Source organism: Cryptomeria japonica, chromosome 2 (genome assembly GCF_030272615.1).
Source record: "Cryptomeria japonica chromosome 2, Sugi_1.0, whole genome shotgun sequence".
In the NCBI taxonomy this organism is placed as follows: domain Eukaryota; kingdom Viridiplantae; phylum Streptophyta; class Pinopsida; order Cupressales; family Cupressaceae; genus Cryptomeria; species Cryptomeria japonica.
The window spans coordinates 20,479,255-20,498,371 of record NC_081406.1 but is presented as its reverse complement, the minus strand read 5'-3'; the positions used below and the strand labels follow the sequence as shown (position 1 = coordinate 20,498,371).

Here is a 19,117-nt window from a genome sequence, read left to right as displayed (position 1 = left end):
GGAAGGACACACTAAGGGGAGTTGTCCCCGCAAGGCCTTCTGTGACATCTGCCAAGTAATGGGACATTCCATTAAGGAATGCCCGTACAACTTGAAAACACGGAGCACACAAGTGCTCTACGCCCAACCCAACCAAGTCACACCGCCAGCGACACCTCCGAAGCCAACAACAAACTCTAACGCCTCTCCTGGAGGGTATAGAAACAATCGACGGGGTAACAACTGGTCCAATAATAACACACCAAGGAGTAGAATTCAATACGACGCGAAGGGACGACCCATGATTCAATGCAGAAAGTGCAACGAATGGGGTCACTTTGTGCAGGAATGTCAAAACGGGGGAGACCCAGGAAGTTTGTTGTGCAAATGGTGCAGTTAGGGAATCATGAGGACATAGACTGTCCAAGGCAAAAAGGGATGAATATGCTGGAGGTGGAAGGACCGAGGGAAGGCGTATTGGCAATCACAAGATTGCAAAACAAAAAATCCATGTACCCTGACCCTCGCACGGAGAAGGAAAGACTCCAGGAAGCCAGGGCGGATGTCGAGCGTGCGATGGCGGAAGAGCGGAAGGCCTCACACCTGACTGCCAGTACACCACTCCGGTCAGGACCGGAGAAAACTATCATTAAGCAGATGTTACAAACCACAATACCCGTACGGGTATTGGTATCCGACCTCCTACAAACCATACCACAGTTGAGGATGGCCCTGACAAATGCAGCCGATGACACCACCGTCGGCCAAGAACGTCGGGCGATGACAGAACCACATAGTACGGCTCCGGTGAAGGAACCTGGTACGGATGCCATGGACCCTATGCTACTCACAGTAAGCATTGGACGGAAACCTGCCGTGGTGGAGATGGACATAATTGGACAGAAGCTCACAAACACCATTGTGGATGGCGGGTCCGGAGTCAACGTACTACCGGAGGAAACGTGGAGAAGCCTTGGCAAGCCTACCCTCTGGGCACCAACATTCCATCTTGTCGGTGCAGACCAACACAGTATCAAACCTCTCGGTACTCTCATGGCACAAAAGGTGGTAATCGGGACACAACAATTCCTCCTAGATTTCGTAGTCATCCCACTGGAAAGGAAAGCGTATGACGCCCTCATTGCAAGGGGATGGTTGATCATGGCCAGAGCCAATCATAACTGGAAGAAGAATACGCTCTCAATCGAGAGTGACAGTCATAAGTATGTAATTGATCTAAGGAACCAGTCCGTCAGTGAAGAGCTCACGTCATCCGACTCCGACTCAGAAGATTCAAATAGATGGGAGGGGTTCTGAAGGAGACAGAGGAGGGAAAGAACCCAACGAGGAAGGAGTGTTGGAACTAGACGGATGTTCCGAAGATGGAACTAGTTCACTAGCCAGACTCTTTCATTGGCAAATGGAGGACTATGAGGCCTTCCACCCATAGTGTCACAAGCTGCAAATATGTGAGATAGGGGAATCAAGTGGCGGTATGGAAGAACAGTCATTTCCCCCGGAGTACAGTAGGTACCAGGAGGGAATGGCGCGGATGGACGACACACCAGCCCACCAGTTTGAACTAGATAAACCCATCAAGTATGAGGAAAGAGATGTGAAGAAGGTTAATCTTGACAATGAGGAAGAACCGCAGATGATACTTGTAGGGGATGACTGGAACCCCATACTGAAGGTAGCGACTTCCAGGATATTTCTGGAATACAAGGACGTCTTTGCCTGGACCTACAAGGACTTTAAGGGAGTACCACCGGAATTGTGCGTACATCGCATATCCCTCGTACCAGGAGCCCAACCCGTACGAAGGAGACCGTATAGGATGAACAAGAATGACGCGGCCAAGGTGAATGAGGAAATGAACAAAATGTTGGAGGCTGGGATCATATTCAAAGTGGAAACATTTAAAAAGTGTTGTCAAATAAAATTTAAAAAATTGATAAGAGACGAGATATTAAAAATAAGAAGAAAGGAGCATATGGAGGAGATAAAAAGGCGAGGGTTGGCGAGTATTAAAGAATTAAAGTGCAAGGCAAAAGTAAGGGAAATAAGTGAGGAAAAAATACAATTAATAAAGAGGCAATTGTTTTATAAAAAAATAATGAAATATTTAAGCCCAACCCTGAAAAGACCAAATGATTATTTAAAACCCCACAAAGCTTATTTGTACACAGCAAATAGGTAGAATCGAGACAGAGAAAGAGCCTGTTGAAGAAAAAATTGCAGAGAAAAAAGCAGGTGCCAAGCAGGGTCATACAAGTCCGTACACATCACGCCAGTACAAGCACAAACCGTACAGATGACAGAGGTAGAAGGAATTTGCAAGTTGAAGCCAGAAAATTCGTACGGCCTTGACAGACCATACGACGTACAGCCTGAGGAAGGAAGAGTGAGGAGTCCGTACGGCGGTGATAGCCTGTACAGTGTATGGCCAGGCGAGATAGGGAAAAGGCACTACGGCATACGGCCTGCAGACAGAGGGTAGATCACCCGTACGATGTATGATAGTCGAGGGAGTGTCTGAGTTTCCCGTACGGCATACGGTCGGCAAAGAAAGGAGTCTGGCATAGCCCGTACGGTGTGCGACCCGCGAGGGGGGGAATCCGTATGCGGAAGAGAGGAATACCGTATGACAGAACATTGCACCCACAGGAATCTAAGTCGTACGATCTTGTACGGTTACCAGCGGATAAGGGAGAAAGACTGTATGGTCAGAAAACAGACATACCGTACGTGTAGGATCCACACAATCCCCTCCTTCACGGCGTTCATACACGCAGGGAGCAGTTATATAAAAAGTTTGAGGGTATCTGTGCAGAGATTCGTGCCATCCATGTGTAGTTGAGTGAAGAGTTGGCGCAAGTTGAAGAGGTTGTACGACCAAGGAATGGAAGTGCACAAGTTAATCCGTATGGTGTAGAGGCAGCAGTTGGTCCAATGGTCCGTACCAATTGGCAAGTCACACTTACAGATCGTTATAATAACGGTGACAGATACAGATCCAGCCAGCGGCAGCAAGAAGGCCAAAATCAAGCCAAAAGTGTAGAAGGATCAAGAGGGAATCACGGTGAAGAATGTAGCCTTTGAGAGTGTGACTGGCAGCAAATGTCGTACTTGGTGGGAGGAAACTTACCCCGACCATGTGATAAAGGACTTCCTCAAAAAAGCTCAGGTAGACCATGCCATCCAGATGTCAACATTCAACATTAAGGATTTTGAGCCTGTGCTACGGACTATGGTATCCGAATACAACCTCCAGGAAAGGGCTTCCATCATTCAGTTCCAGGGCTGCATGGTACGAGTTTCATTCAAACCGGAAGATCAGCATGGAGGGCTACGAGCGCAATGGAAGAGCACGAGAATGAAATTCACACCCCAAATATTATCCTTGGCACACTTGGTACCACAGGAAGCACTTACAGTGCCCACTCCGATGGGGGGCATATGACACGTAGGAGTGTTGTTCCGAAAAATCAATGAAGGCGAACCACTGGCACAACGGCATGTGTCACTACCACAGATCAGCCTAGCTGTGCTTGCGTCAGAAGCCACAGACGATACTAGTATGGCAGACCAAGCAATAGCAGAGGAGGCCGTACCAGGGAAAAACAAGGTCTCCGTACAAGAAATTGGTACTAGTACGACAAGTTCAGGTACCGGTACGACGAGCACTAGTACGGTACCAATAGGAACTGGTACGGTGCCAGCAGGAACTGGTATCATGCCAGCAGGAACCAGTACGGCGCCAACAGGAACTAGTAACTATATAGGGAATGGAGCCTATAGATAGTGTAATGTCCCCTTTTCTAGGTGACATGAGATGAGCATGGGTTGACCTACCATTCGAGTTCCCGTAGGTCAATGACATGGTTAGGGGACTCATTCTGAGGGTCATGGAGCTTTGCAGGGGCTCTATGAGCCGTTTTGGACCTTCAAACGACGGTTCCTACATTTTAGGGAGGTCTCCTACTTTTTAGGGAGAACTAGTAGTTGACTGAATGACCACCTGGGGGACCAAGGAGTAGAGCAGGATCCTTTTGAGCAGTTACAGGTGTTTGGAGAGAGGTTCCTACTTTTTACGGCAATTCCCTACTTTTTAGGAGGTTGTGGCAGTTTCCATATTTGAGGTTCCACGGGACCATACCATGGTTTCAATTTCAGGAAGATTGGGTGCATTTCCTAGTTTCTAGGAGCATCCCTAGATTTTAGGGATGGGACTGCCAATTGGCACATCTTGTCCAGCATCAATCACAGACAGGTGACAAAGTCAGATTCATGTTTGGTTGGTTATTTTGGGCTATTATTGGATCTATGGAAATATTTTAATATATTTAAATATTTCCTAAGTTAGCGATTAAATAAATTAAAATAAGGCTATGTATATAGCCATTTCGGAGTAATAAGGGGTATTTGGCTTCATCTGGTTTGATATGCTTGTGTTATAGCTCGTTGGAAAGGTCTTGAACTTTGCTACATGATTCTCACCTCCCGGAGTCTTTTTGGATTCTTGAAGCTATTTATTCGCAATAAAGTGATATTTTTCTATAGTTTGATGCCATAATTAGGAAAGTGTCACTTTAATTATAAAGCGCAAGCTTTATTATTCTTTAGGGTTCGACTTGCAAAGGGAAAGGAGTTATAAGGAGATGAAAACCTAATTGATAGCATCTTTGATCATTTTGAAACTTGCGAATTTGGGAATTGCTCTGGAAGAGTGATTTTGGTCTGGGACGTAAACCCCAGGTCTGAGCTTGTTGGGACGTAGCCCTCAACAGGAGTTGACAGTGGATTTATCCAGGATTGCACAGAGATTGTTAGAGGTAGAAGACACACCTTCTTGTCCTGAAGATTCAGCGTGCATATTGGGGGTTTCAGCAGGGCGGTTGGTCTATTTCAGTTGGCATGTGATTTGCAGCAGCTTCCACGCCTCCTTTGCAACCACGCCTTGTTTGTATGTTGGCTTGAAGGGTTGTATTCAGCTTATTTGGTCTTCCTTGTTCGTTGCCAATGATATTCCTCCATCTGGCATCAATCCAGATTGAGAACAACTCCAAATAAATGTATGGATTCTTGTTGAATACAAAACTAGGTTATTTGCCTGGTATGATTTGCAGTATTTTCAGATTGCTTAAGTGTTCTTACATATGAACATTGTTTACTGTTTTATTTCATAGTTGTTGCTATTTATCAATTACTTTACTTATAACATCAAAACCCAAAAAGAAACAATCCCTTTCTGCAACTTCTATCTATTCTATAAGATCACCGGAAAATTACAAAAATATAGTATGTTTAATTAAGAATTAACAGCAGCAACAGCCAAAGGATCCATTTGGGATCTTTCAGTGGTATCAGAGCCTAATCCTGTCAGCTTGTGGGGTGGTAATTGCATTCACTTGGTGTGATTGGATTTGGTTTTCAGTTGGACATAAAAAGAATCATCATGACAGGGTTATGTAAAAATAAACAAGTAGGAAGGGAATTTGATCAAACACCTTCAAAGAGTTCAAGACACACTAGAGGTACAACTACATCTAAAAGTACAAGGAGGCCCTCTGTTAAAACATTCAACGATACAGTCATAAGCAACTATCATGGGTATTGCTCCCTTCCAAAAAAGCTACAAAATATGCTTACCTTCACCCAATTTATGGGTATTCCAGATGAAGCTGAAGATGCTATGAATTCATATCAGCTGCAAATAAAAAGAGAAGAACCAATTGACTCATCCATAAATGAGGTTTGTAAAAATCTCTATGAGGAATTTGATGAACATGCTACAAAAGATGAAGTGGTACCTATGAATGCTGAAAACATGTCACAAAGGTATGGCAACCATTCTGATTTTTATAACAGCAGTCCTTCATATGAACACAATGATGATTCAAAGGTCATTGCACATGAGGAGGAAGTTGTAGGAGGGATTCCTACAGTTGGCATGCAATATATGAGTGTTAAACAAGAGGGATGCAAGGGGAAAACAAGCCATAGCAGCCCTGATTTTTATGACAGCAGTCTTGCTACTGAGTATAATCAAGATTTTGATGCTTTGGTGCATGAGGATGATGGTTGTGAGGGGTCATCTCATGCAAACACTCATTGTTTGGGTGTTACCCGATGCTTTTGATATTGAAGATACATGTCATAATGAGTCTGATTTTTCAAATCAGACCTTAGAAGATGGGAACAAAACAGAAAATGTGCCTAATGGTGATGGTTCCGAGGAGAGTTTGACGGATGTGTGTGAGTCTATCTTGATAGGGAAGGTGTATTTTGAACTTGGCAAATCAGCAGCCTCTAGCATGTCATTCGAGCTAGCTCACGAGGTTCATAACAAAAGTGATATAACTTCTCTTCCTCAAGATATGGCAGCCTTTGGTCAAGAAGAGAATAATGATTTGCATTCTAGACTTGAAGGTACACATGGTGCAATCATGGGTTATGATAATGTGAATAATACAATCCATCATAAATCAGATTTTGTGTATTTTGGGACAGCTGATATAGAGCAATCTCAGAGGATGAATGAAGGATGGTTGGCAAGAGCCAAGCAAGCCAAGTTGATAGCTCATCAGGCCAAGCTTCAACTTCACCACATTCATGATACTCTATCACCATATTGGTAAGGAGGAACACGAGCTATCTAATTCTAATTTTTCAGCTGATATTGGTTATTTTTTACATGGTGGTGATGGAATTGATAATGAGGCTCATAGTGGACCAGCCACTAATGATTTATCCTTTATCGGCACAGAAGGTGTTCCCAATGCACCTTTCATTTTGTAACCTCTTTCATATGATAAGACAGCATTGTACTTATTGATTGGTGACTCAGTTTTCTTAGATTTGACAGTCGGTTATGAAGATAAGCATGTAAGGGACTTCATTTGTTACATGGCTCAACAAAACATTTACTTAGCAACCTTTAATGAAGGCACATTAATTTGTGGAAATATAGGTAAAGTTAAAACAACTGTTTGGATGTCTTGGAAAAGTATTCAACACACTTTACTTGTTGGAAATTGGCTCATTGATGGATTCATATCAGCATTGATGGTTGGTAGTACTTGTGGCTTCAATTGGAGTGAAGTTCTTAGCTGGTTAGATGATGTTCAGGTTCACAGCAACAGTATAATGAGTATTGACATGATGGATGGATATGACAGTGCAAAGATTTGCGATCCTGGTATTGACATGTGTGGTGTATTTCTTAAGTGGATCCATGATGAGTTGTTTCACTTTGGGTATAAAAATGTTTATATCAGAGTAGTGCAGCGGTTGGGTGAAGCAACGTTTATCAAATTGATATGGGATCCAGTGAATTGGTTTTCAGCATGCAGGTGCAGATTGCTTGAGGGCAAGCAATCTTCGAGAAGGGAAGATTGTAATGTCCCCTTTTCTAGGTGACATGAGATGAGCAGGGGTTGACCTACCATTCGAGTTCCCGTAGGTCAATGACATGGTTAGGGGACTCATTCTGAGGGTCATGGAGCTTTGCAGGGGCTCTGTGAGCCGTTTTGGACCTTTAGACGACAATTCCTAAATTTTAGAGAGGTCTCCTATTTTTTAGGGAGAACTGGCAATTGACTGAATGACCACCTGGGGGACCAAGGAGTAGAGCAGGATCCTTTTGAGCAGTTACAGGTGTTTGGAGAGAGGTTCCTACTTTTTTGGGCGATTCCCTACTTTTTAGGAGGTTGTGGCAGTTTCCATATTTGATGTTCCACGAGACCATACCATGGTTTCAGTTTCAAGAAGATTGGGTGTGTTTCCTAGTATCTAGGAGCATCCCTAGATTTTAGGGATGGGACTGCCAGTTGGCCCATCTTGTCCGGCATCCGTCAAAGACAGGTGACAAAGTCAAATTCATGTTTGGTTGGTTATTTTGGGCTATTATTGGATCTATGGAAATATTTTAATATATTTAAATATTTCCTAAGTTAGCGATTAAATAAATTAAAATAAGGCTATGTATATAGCCATTTCGGAGTAATAAGGAGTTTTTGGCTTCATCTTGTTTGATATGCCTATGTGTTATAGCTCGTTGGAAAGGTCTTGAACTTTGCTACATGATTCTCACCTCCCGGAGTTTTTTTGGATTCTTGAAGCTATTTATTCGCAATAAAGTGATATTTTTCTATAGTTTGACGCCATAATTGGGAAAGTGTCACTTTAATTATAAAGCGCAAGCTTTATTATTCTTTAGGGTTCGACTTGCAAAGGGAAAGGAGTTATAAGGAGATGAAAACCTAATTGATAGCATCTTTGATCATTTTGAAACTTGCGAATTTGGGAATTGCTCTGGAAGAGTGATTTTGGTCTAGGACGCAAACCCCATGTCTGAGCTTGCTGGGACGTAGCCCTCAGCAGGAGTTGACAGTGGATTTATCCAGGATTGCACAGAGATTGTCAGAGGTAGAGGACACACCTTCTTGTCCTGAAGATTTAGCATGCATATTGGGGGTTTCAACAGGGCGGCTGGTCTATTTCAGTTGGCACGTGATTTGCAGGAGCTTCCACGCCTCCTTTGCAACCACGCCTTATTTGTATGTTGGCTTTAAGGGTTGTATTCAGCTTATTTGGTCTTCCTTGTTCGTTGCTAGTAATATTCCTCCATCTAGCATCAATCCAGATTGAGAACAGCTCCAAATAAATGTATAGATCAGAGTTCCCAGACTCGCCGCGAGTCAGGTGAGTTCGTCGAGTTGGCGAGTCGAGCCAAGCTCGGCGAGTTTTGCTAACTCGCGGCTCGGACTCGGCGAGTTTTGCCAAAACTCGCCGAGTCCGAGCTCCAGGACTCGGTCGCGCGATATGGGCAATTCGGATTTTAAAAAACAAAAAAAATAAAAGCTTTCTCATTTGTTTTTTTTAACCTTTCTCTTTCATATAACCCTAAAAGGTCTTCTAATTGTTAGTTGTGAGAAGAAGAGAGGAAAAGTGAGAGAGAGGAAGGAAAACAAGAGGCCATAAGTTTGCAACCAGCAAGGAAGAAGAGCATCAAGGAGACCACAAATCACATTGGGGAGGCCATAGGCTTGCATTGAGAGCATCAAGGAGTCCAAAGAAAGACTTCTCAAGTCATTTGAAAGAGGTAAGGTAGATTTTGCTGGTTTTTTTACGTATTTTAATGGATTTTTTTCATTTGTTTGTTAATTTTTTTTTAGTTTAACAGTTAACTTTCCAAATCTTGAATGTTTTTATTTTTTTAGCTTAATTACAATGAGAGAAGTAGAATAATAGCAAAGTGCAAACCCTACATTTTTTTAGAAAAAAATTGTAAACATGTATTTACAATTTTTTTTTTTTTTAAAGTAGGGTTTGCTGATTTTTTCTATTAGTTTATAACTTTATTAAATTTTCTTATTGCAGCAGCCTTCACGTTTAAAAAACATTCATTTTTCACAATGCCTAAAAAGGATGAGGCTTGGAAATATACTGAAGACTTTATTGGCAAACAAAAAAATCAAACAAAATGTCTTTTTTGTAAAGAAATTAATTTTGGTGGCATCAATAGATTTAAATACAATATTGCCAGCATACCTGGCCATGATATTGAGGTATGCAAATTACAAACTCCTGAGGAAAAACGTTTCTGTTATGTCCAATTAGAAACACATGAACAAGAAAAGTTAACTAAGAAGAGGCAATTGGAAGAGTTAAGTGCTATTGGCTCTCATGCACCCACATCCACATCCACATCCGTAGGCTGTGTTGGAGAGGGTTCTTCCATGCCTCCCTTTCACCCTAGTGCTTCTGCTAGTGCTAGTGCTTCTACTTCTACTCCTCCTAGTGGCACTACTACCTTTGGCCCTAGAGTTTGGAAATCCAGGTTGGATAGTTATTTTGTGCCGCGTAGTACCCCTGGGGCACAACAATCACTTGAGGGCATGGGTTGGAACAAGGAGGTTCATGATGCTGCAAGAAAACAAATTTGCAAGTTTTGGTACTTTTGCAACATTCCATTTATTGCAGCCAGGTAATTCTTTTTGATTTGATTGCTTTAAGTGTAAAAGTAAATTTATAGTTTGAAGTTGAACTCTACTTTGTCTAATCATAATCTATTTGTGATAGGTCTCCTTATTGGCAAGGCATGGTAGATTCCATAACCATTTGTGGTGCGGGGTTTAAAGCCCCTACCGATGCTGAGTTAAGTGGCCCCCTCTTGTTACAAATGGTTGAGGCTATGAAAGTTGAGCTAGAGGACCACCGACAGTCTTGGAGCCAAAAGGGTTGCACCATCATGACAGATGGTTGGACGGATAGGAGGAATAGAACACTCCTAAATTTTCTTGTTTCCTGCGGAGGTGATTGATCATGATTCATTCTAATTTGTACTTCCCTAAATGCATTGAATAAATTAAATTTTGATTTGTTGAAAGTTTGAAACTCTATTTTCAGGATCCACCATGTTCTTGAAATCTATTGATGCTTCCTCACATGTGAAAAATGCCACATACTTATGTGAGGCTATTGAGGAAGTCATACAAGAGGTGGGGGAAGAAAATGTGGTGCAGGTGGTGACAGATAATGCAGCAAGTTATGTTGCTGCAGGTAAATTTTGAACTTTTCAAGTCTTGATGGAGAGGCATCTATGATTATTTAAAATTTTCTTAACACATCAAAATTTCTAATTAACTTAAAATTGTTGCAGGTAAACTTTTGATGGAGAGGCACCCGAAAATTTTTTGGTCTCCTTGTGCGGCCCATTGCCTTGACATCATGTTGGAGGATATTGGTAAGCTTGAATGGGTGAAATCAATAGTTGAAAGGGCCAAAAATATCAGCAAGTTTATCTACAATCATGCATTGGTCCTTAGCATTATGAGGCAATACACGGGGCAAAAGGAGTTGGCTCGTCCTGGTATCACGAGGTTTGCCTCAAACTTCCTCACACTGAAATCCTTGATAAAATCAAAGGTGGCTTTGAGGCGTATGTTTGTTGGTGAGGAGTGGACTTCCTCATCCTATGCTACGACCACTGCAGGGATAGATGTGGTAAATTGCATTTTTGATGAGCCAGGTTTTTGGACCCCCTGTGGAGAAACCGTGCAGGTAAATTTATTACAATTTAACATTTAGTATCTACTATCTAGTATCTACTATTTAGTAATTTAATTTTAATTTATTAACAATTTAACTTTGCAATTTTTCTTTTTTTTTAATTTAATTTGTGACTTAATTGTTTTTGTTTAACATTATGTGTAGGTCACTGAGCCCCTCGTAGTTCTCCTACGAGTTGTTGATGGGGAGAAGCCCTCTATGGGCTATATATATGAGGGTATGGATAGAGCCAAGGAGGCCATTAGGTCCATATATGCAGGAGATGAGGATAAGTATGGCCCCATTTGGGAGATTATTGATAGGAGATGGCAGAACCAGCTTCACAGGCCCATCCATGCAGCAGCCTATTACCTCAATCTGGCATTTCGATTCCGTGATGACTTCAAGGCAGATGAGGAGGTTCTTAGTGGCCTGAATACAGTGGTTCAAAAGTTGTGTACTGATGGCACAGCCTCAAGTACAACGCTCCAGCTGGATAAATATAATAATCGAGAAGGGGCAATCTTCGCAAGCAGCATGTGCATAGAGGCTCGAACACAATTGCAGCCAGGTAGAAATATATGTAAACTTAAGATTCTTAAGTTTATGGCTTATGCATTTTAATTTTTGATTTTATAATCTAGCCTTAAAGTTGGAAATGAGTTTGATTTTTTTTTCTTTTTCGTTATTTCAGATAGATGGTGGCAAATGTTTGGGCCCTCAACCCCAAACCTTCAAAAAATTGCCATCCGTATTTTGAGCCAGCCATGCAGCGCTTCTGGATGTGAGCGCAATTGGTCCATGTTCGAGCACATCCACCCGAAGAGGCGTAATAGATTGTCTGTGGAGAGGTTGAATGATCTTGTTTTTGTTCATTACAACCTCCGTCTTAGGACCAGACAAATTTTGGACACTGACTCCTCTCCGATCACTTTAGCGGAGATCGATCCAGAGTCTGAGTGGATCACTGAGTCTACCGATCCCGTCTTCACTGTGGAGGACCATGAGTGGGTTGACCAGGCAGACAGAGAGGCTGAGGCTGTGGCTATGGCAGAGGAGGAGGATAGAGCATGATCTGGCACAGGCACCTCACGGGCGGAGACTATGGCTTCTCAGTCATCCAGGACCTACCTTAGACGCATTTGTAGGAGGCAGACAGACTACTCTGAGGCTGAGGATGAGCTAGAGCCTGAGCCATAGACTTGTTTTTGTTTACAGTTATATATATGTTTGGGAACATTTGATGTCATGGATTTTATATACATTTGACAACATTTATAACTCTATATATCTATGTTTTCTATTTCCTTCAGCTACAATTTACATTTCTATGCATGTGATGGATGTATGTTTATGTATGTGATCAAATTAGCTTCTATTTGATGATGTTATAGTGTCTTTAAGCTTTATTCAATAATGGGTGCATGAAACAAGTTTTAAATCGTTAAAAATCTCTAAATTTCAAGGGTTTTTTATTTTGCCGAGTCATAGCCGAGTCGTTGCCGAGTCATAGCCGAGTCACGAGTCGAGTCGGCCTTGCCGAGTCCAAGCCGAGTCCGAGTCTGGGAACTTTGGTATAGATTCTTGCTGAATACAAAACTAGGTTATTTGCCTAGTATGATTTGCAGTATTTTCAGATTGCTTAAGTGTTCTTACATATGAACATTGTTTACTGTTTTATTTCACAGTTGTTGCTATTTATCAATTACTTTACTTATAACATCAAAACCCAAAAAGAAACAATCCCTTTCTGCAACTTCTGTCTATTCTATAAGATCACCAGAAAATTACAAAAATATAGTATGTTTAATTAAGAATTTACAGCAGCAACAACCAAAGGATCCATTTGGGATCTTTCAGATGGTAGGGCTTTGTGGACAATACAAGTTGGGTAACTATACTTCAGGAGGGCCCCAACAATTCTATGGCCCTACTATTCTAAAGGGGCCCCGAGGAAAAGGATGGGTGCGAGCGCCCTATAGTTCCCACCCAACCCCTATCAAGGCAGGGTGGAGAGTTATTCCTCCCACCAATCTATACTTTCGATTTTGAACTATCTTTGTATGCTTTTAGAATCTTGTTCCTTTACAATTTCATGCTTAGTTGATTGTTGTCAATGATATTGTTTCCTTTGTTAAAAATGAATATATTTCATTGATTCAAATCTGCTAATCTCTACTTTAATTAGTAGATAGTATTGTTGTTCACTTGCATAAACCAAAAAAAATACATGGTATCATAAATACTTCAATCTTGTGCTCCTACATCCAAGTTTGAAAAGATAGTTTTAGATTGTATTCAAACATTTTGTTTACTTGCAATACCCTAAAAAGATAAATTATATAGTGTTGGAAATGTTGTCATTTATGTCAAAGGAATTAGAAGGATGTCATTCATGTCAAAGGAATTAGAAGGTTGTCATTGATGTCAAAGTGAATGGACGAGATTGTTGGATTCATTGTCATTGATGTCAAGAAGATATTCATTATCTTTGAATGAATGAGATTGATGAACAAATTGTTAAAGGAAATAACAAAGATCCATAAGGATTAGAAATGAAGTCAAGTTTATGGTGTGTCATGAAATCAAGTGATTACATGTTCTTGTAGGGTTGAGATCAGAAGTAAAAGGCAACTAAATTACCATTCTTAAAGGTGAGGACATATCATAATGAAGAAAATTCATGATCAAAAGGAGCAGATATAAAGATCAAACTTCATTATTCCTTACCAAAATAAAGGCATACATCTAACTAATGATAATTGCCTAAGCAAAGGATAGAGATGTAAGCATTTACTTCATTATGTCTAATCGACTTCCTTAGTAAAATACACAGCATTTATTAAGCACAAAGATGCAGCAAAACTGGAAGTGACTATGCTGAAAGATTAATAATAGTTAAGGAGCAGTGATTAAGAAAGTGCAGCGATCACATTAATACTGCAGCTCCATTTGCTCACAATCTCTAACAATGGCGATCATTTCAGATTACATCGAAGAAGAAGAAAAATCTACCCAAAACATGATAGATTTTTTGAGGAATATAATGTCCCTTTCTCAGTTCTAGACTGATGGATGGAGTCTTAGACTATTTTGGAAACCTGTAGGCTAACCAAAGACTAAATTAGGGTTTTTGTCTTCAAGAAGGTTTTGGGAGAGGTGTTTGCAGGAGTTCTACAGTTTGCTCTCTAGATTCTTTTTGGGTTTTTCGTGAGCTTCAGGATGGTATAACATGCATTCCAATCAAAGAAGATTTCTGAAATTACTATTTTTAGTAAATTGCGACAAGCTAAAGGTTGTTTGCTTTATAGGGTTTTTCAGGGTTTTTTGAGAGCTCCAGCGTGGTTTGACATACAGATTTTTCGAAGATGATTTCCGGACTTACTATTTTTACTAAGTTAAGACTGCTGCTCAAAATGTGATGAAAATGACTTTTGACACACTTACTAGTTTTAGCAGTGCTATTTTTGGCAAGGGTTCTACAGCTCAGCATAGTGGCTATGTCTAGCAGTGATATTTTTGGCAGGATCTTGTGTTCGAACTCAAATGGCTATTTTCTGCAATGCAGTTCAGTACCTTGGCCCCAACTCATTTTGGCAATGTTCAGTTTTTCGAAGAAAAAGTATTTTTTAATACTTTATTTTCCCCATGGCCTAGGCGTAGTTTGTGTTGTGACTTCAAGGGGTCGCCATGGTGTTTTTAATTAAATTATAACTTAAGGAAAGTCGAACGATTTTCTAAGTAAGATTGCTTAAGTTATATTATTATTTATAAGTCATTGTTGATCGCTCACTTTACACATTATTGGCAATTTTAATAAGGTGAGTCTGCTATGATCTTGGATGACTTAGAGAAGGGAAATATTATTTTTATCCTGTCTATTTGGCGAAATATTCTGTAATGTCCCCATCTCAGTGATGTGCATTCAGTGGTCCATTGGCCTGTTCTGGAGACTCGTAGGCTATTTGAAAAGGAGAATTAGGGTTTCCAACTTCTGTGGAGTTCTGCGTGAGCTTTTTAGGGTTTGTCAAGAGGGAATTCTTCAGTTCTGCTTATGGTTTCCTTCTGGGTTTTCCATGAACTCCAAGGTGGCATAACATGAATGTGATTATTTGGTAAAGTGAGAACTTTATATTTTTAGTAAGTTAGGGTTTGGCTATTTGGATGATGCAGTTCTACTGAGCTTTCCAAGCTCTTTCTCTGGGTGCGAAGATCATGTTTTTCAGAGCAATATTTCTTCACTTACTATTTTTAGTAAGTGGTTGTGTTGAGCATTTCTATTTTTAGCAGTCTCAAACAGGGTCCTGATTCAGCACAGTTCAGTGGTCTTCATCGCACAGCTTCATCCTTAATTTTGGTGATGATCAGTATTGGAGTTATAAGTTATTTAATTAAATATTATTTCCTTCCTAAGGTTTAATATTTAATTATTTTTATTACCGATTAATTGTATTGTGGGCAACTTAGGGGAAAATATCTATCTGCTACCAATATTGTTATTTTCCTAAGTCAGTGGTGATAAAAAAGGTGGCGTTGATAATGATAAAATATTTCATGTTTATATTATTCTTTATGTTGAAAATGATCACCTAGGAAAAAGTTCGAACTTTGCCTAGGGAGTTTGGGGAAGTTGACGCCATGACTTGTGGAGGCTATGACATGAAATGAAATTGAATTTCAATTGGTTGGGAACCATTTGCATTTGAGTTTCAAGGGAGAAATCTATAAATATAGGCAGTTGGCATCTCATTGGGACGTCTAAAGAATTTGCATTGTTACGCTGCCGAAATGGAGAGCAAATCTGAGCTTTGGAGTTGAGGCTTCCTAGCTAGCACACTTTCGCACTTGAAATATAGTACCTAGCTGGTGGGTGTGTTGAGAATGGATTTTGGTGTGAGGATTTTCAGTTTTTAGAGTTTTGGTGAATTTTCTATATTGCTGGTTTGGAGTGACTGAAGCGGATTTATGTTCATAGCTCTCTGCCTGAGTGTCTGCTTCTTCTGGGTAGAGGCTCGTCGGAAGCGTATTGGAGAGGCGATCATTCCTCTCGAAGGGCGTTTGATTTGGTGTTGATTGGAATTTTTAAGAGCAAATCGAACGTCCCAGCTGGCCGTACCTTTTCTGGAGTTGCCTCGGTTCGTGTGCCATCCGTGTGAGGTGCTTTTAGTGCTGGTTTGAGTTCCTTGTTTGTTCGCCTGAGTTCGTGAGCATTTTGGAGCTGATTTGCGAGAGTTGTATACATTTCTGTGTTGCTAGTCCATTTCTGAAGAGGCTGGTATTTATATTAGACTTGTTGTTTTTATGTTTTTGCTTGAAATCAGTTATAGTCTATGGTGGTATGTTTGTAGTACTTCATTGTAATCATCTTTTTATAATTGGTTAGTAGTACTAACCTCTTATTTGAACTTGAAGTGCTCATTGTAATCCCCACTGCCTAAGTGGAAGAGGCTGGCAGGGCCGCCTTGGTGTTTGTAATTTCAGTTTGTACTTTTGTCCTCCCACTAAATACGTGGTTGAGTGATATTGTCCTCCCACTAAAATATGCGGTAGAGTGATTAGTTTTATGTATTATCCTCCCGCTGAAATACGCGGTAGAGCGATTGTGTTAAGCTTCTTGTTGTTTACCTTGGCTGGTTTACCGCCAAGAAGTTTAGTTTCTATCCCGCTGAATAAGAAGAAAGGGCTGGCTTGCCGCCCGTGTAGTGTAATTTCAGTTGGTTGTTGGTGCTAACGATCCCCGGAATACCGTATGCTCTCACCCTCCCAGATTGGGCTCTCGGTGAACAAAAGGTAGAAAGGTTCCCTTCAGTTGCTTTGGAATGTTTCTCTAACCTTAACGGGTTATTGTGTTTGTTCTATTAATCTTATTGCAAAAAACCAAAAAAAATAAAAATTATTGGGGATATTACAGTGGTATCAGAGCCACACATCCTGCCAACCTGTGTGACTGAAGAGTTCCATGAGTGACAGAGATATCAGATACTACAACCGAGAACAGAGAAGACAACAATTTCAGGTTCCAATAGTGCCAGAGGAAGATACATTTTCAGAGGTATTGAGAAACAGAGGGAAGGAAGTGGATTCTGCAGATTCAGTAGATTGAATGGCAGAGAAGGCTACAGAACAGAATGAGGCACCTAACAAAAAGGCTAAGAGGCAGTTCAAGTCCATGATGGATATGATGTCTCAATTGCTGGCCAAAATTAACCAGAATGTTCTTGGGAACCCTAATCAACCCAACAATGGCCTGGAAGCTAGCACTTCTAATACTCCTGGAGGAAATGGAAACAGGAGTAACAATGGGACCAACAATGGAGGTTCAGCTCCAAGACCTCTGCAACCCATCTTCCTACCTAGAGAAGCACCACAAGGTGAAGTTGAGATACCTATAGCTGATGAGATAGGGAGCAGCTATATGGAGTATGCTTCTCTCCCTACAGAGATCCGAGATATTCTCACCTTGGATCAGTACATGAATCAGAAAATGAAGCGAGGAAGGAAGAATGACAACCGATTTCCTGCCCCAATAGATTATCAACAAGCTCTTGGAAGGGTGACTCTAGCACATTTTGATGGAAGCAATAAGATCACAGCTAGAGCATGGGTGCAGAAGTTGGACAATTATTTGTCCTTGAGGCCTATGCCCAAAGAAGATGACATCAAGCTCACCACTTTGCATTTGGATGGTGTTGCTCACTAATGGTGGTACCATGGGTTGGTCACCCTTGGTCATAACTTGATAACCACTCATGCTGGTTTCACCAACAAGCTGATTGAAAGGTTTGATACCAAGTATCCGGAGGTGAAATTTCGAGAACTTGCTCAACTCAAACAGCAAGGTTCATTGGACACTTACATAACTAAATTCCAAAATCTCTCAGTTATGGTAAGTAGTATTTTTGAGAAGCGGTTAGTGGTCCTTTTCACTGAAGGACTTGAAGAACCTTTGAAAGGTTGGGTTAAAGCTTTTGATCCGCCCACCTTGGCAGAAGTCATTAAGAAATCTAAGAGCATGGAGTTGGCTGCCCCTAGGAACAAATTTCAGTCCAAGCCTTTTCCTTTCCGGAAAGATAAGAAGAAGATTACAAATCAGACCAAGAAGTTTCCTTCGCGGATGGATGATGAGCTTCGTCAACAGCTCCATAGGAAGAATCTTTGCTACTCTTGCAGAGAACCTTGGGCCCCGGAACATAAATGTCATGGGAAGGGCAATTTACATCAAATGGAGTGCTATTCTGCTGATGGATCAGATTCTGAAATTTTAGACTAGAAGACTGAAATTGAGGACAGCGAGTATGAAGAGGCTCCTGAAGGGCCTGAAACTGAACCAAAAGACAGAGGAGTGGTTGCTCAACTCTCGAGAATTCACAAGAATGAGTCTTTTAGAGTTTGGGGTGTGATAGGAGAACATCGTGTCATTGCTCTCATTGACACTGGAGTGACTCATAATTTCATTGATGAGAGAATTGTTGCAAAGAGGGGGCTAGTGGCAGAGGAAGTAGAAGGCTTCAAAGTCATGGTAGCTGATAGCTCCACTATATCTTGCAACCAAATGATTTCCAACATGTCTCTGAAGTTGGGAAACCATGAGATTCGATATGACTTCTTTGTGGTTAGCATTGGAGGGACTGATGATGCAGTCCTTGGAATTCAGTGGCTGAGATCTCTTGGAGAGATTACTCTAAATCTGCAAACCATGGAGCTGAAATTTATGGTAGATGGGAAGAAGGTAGTCCTAAGAGGAATGTCCAATGGTGGACTTAGAGTAGTATCTTTGAAGCGGATGGAGAGGTTGATCCGCCATAACCAAGTGGAGTGGGCAGCAGAGTGTTTGATATTGCCTTCAGATACACTTGAAGATAAGAGGGGCTACTCTACAGACATTCAAGCTTTGATCACGAAGAGGAGTAAGACTCTTGAGGATCCACTCCTTGGTAAACCTACAAAGTTCATGCTTACGCCATCCAGTCCACCTGAAGAGAAGAAGAGTTATCCTGAAGATATCCAGGCTTTGATAACCAAGAGGAGTAAGGTGTTTGAGAATCCACCTCCTAGTAGACCTCCTAAAAAAGGTGTAGAACAC

General features: G+C 41.1%; 2 protein-coding genes across 2 annotated transcripts in view; one reads left to right on the top strand and one right to left on the bottom strand.

Moving 5' to 3' along the window:
* LOC131035405 (serine/threonine-protein kinase VIK) overlaps positions 1 to 19,117 on the bottom strand; it is a 322,138-nt gene that overhangs the window by 73,293 nt on the left and 229,728 nt on the right. The window lies entirely within an intron of this gene.
* On the top strand, positions 9,879 to 12,389 carry LOC131859947 (uncharacterized). Its single transcript, XM_059214250.1, has 6 exons — positions 9,879 to 9,970; positions 10,066 to 10,298; positions 10,393 to 10,545; positions 10,646 to 11,046; positions 11,200 to 11,605; positions 11,729 to 12,389. The coding sequence occupies exons 1-6, from the start codon at positions 9,882 to 9,884 to the stop codon at positions 12,106 to 12,108; spliced, it is 1,662 nt and encodes a 553-aa protein (XP_059070233.1). The 5' UTR covers positions 9,879 to 9,881; the 3' UTR covers positions 12,109 to 12,389.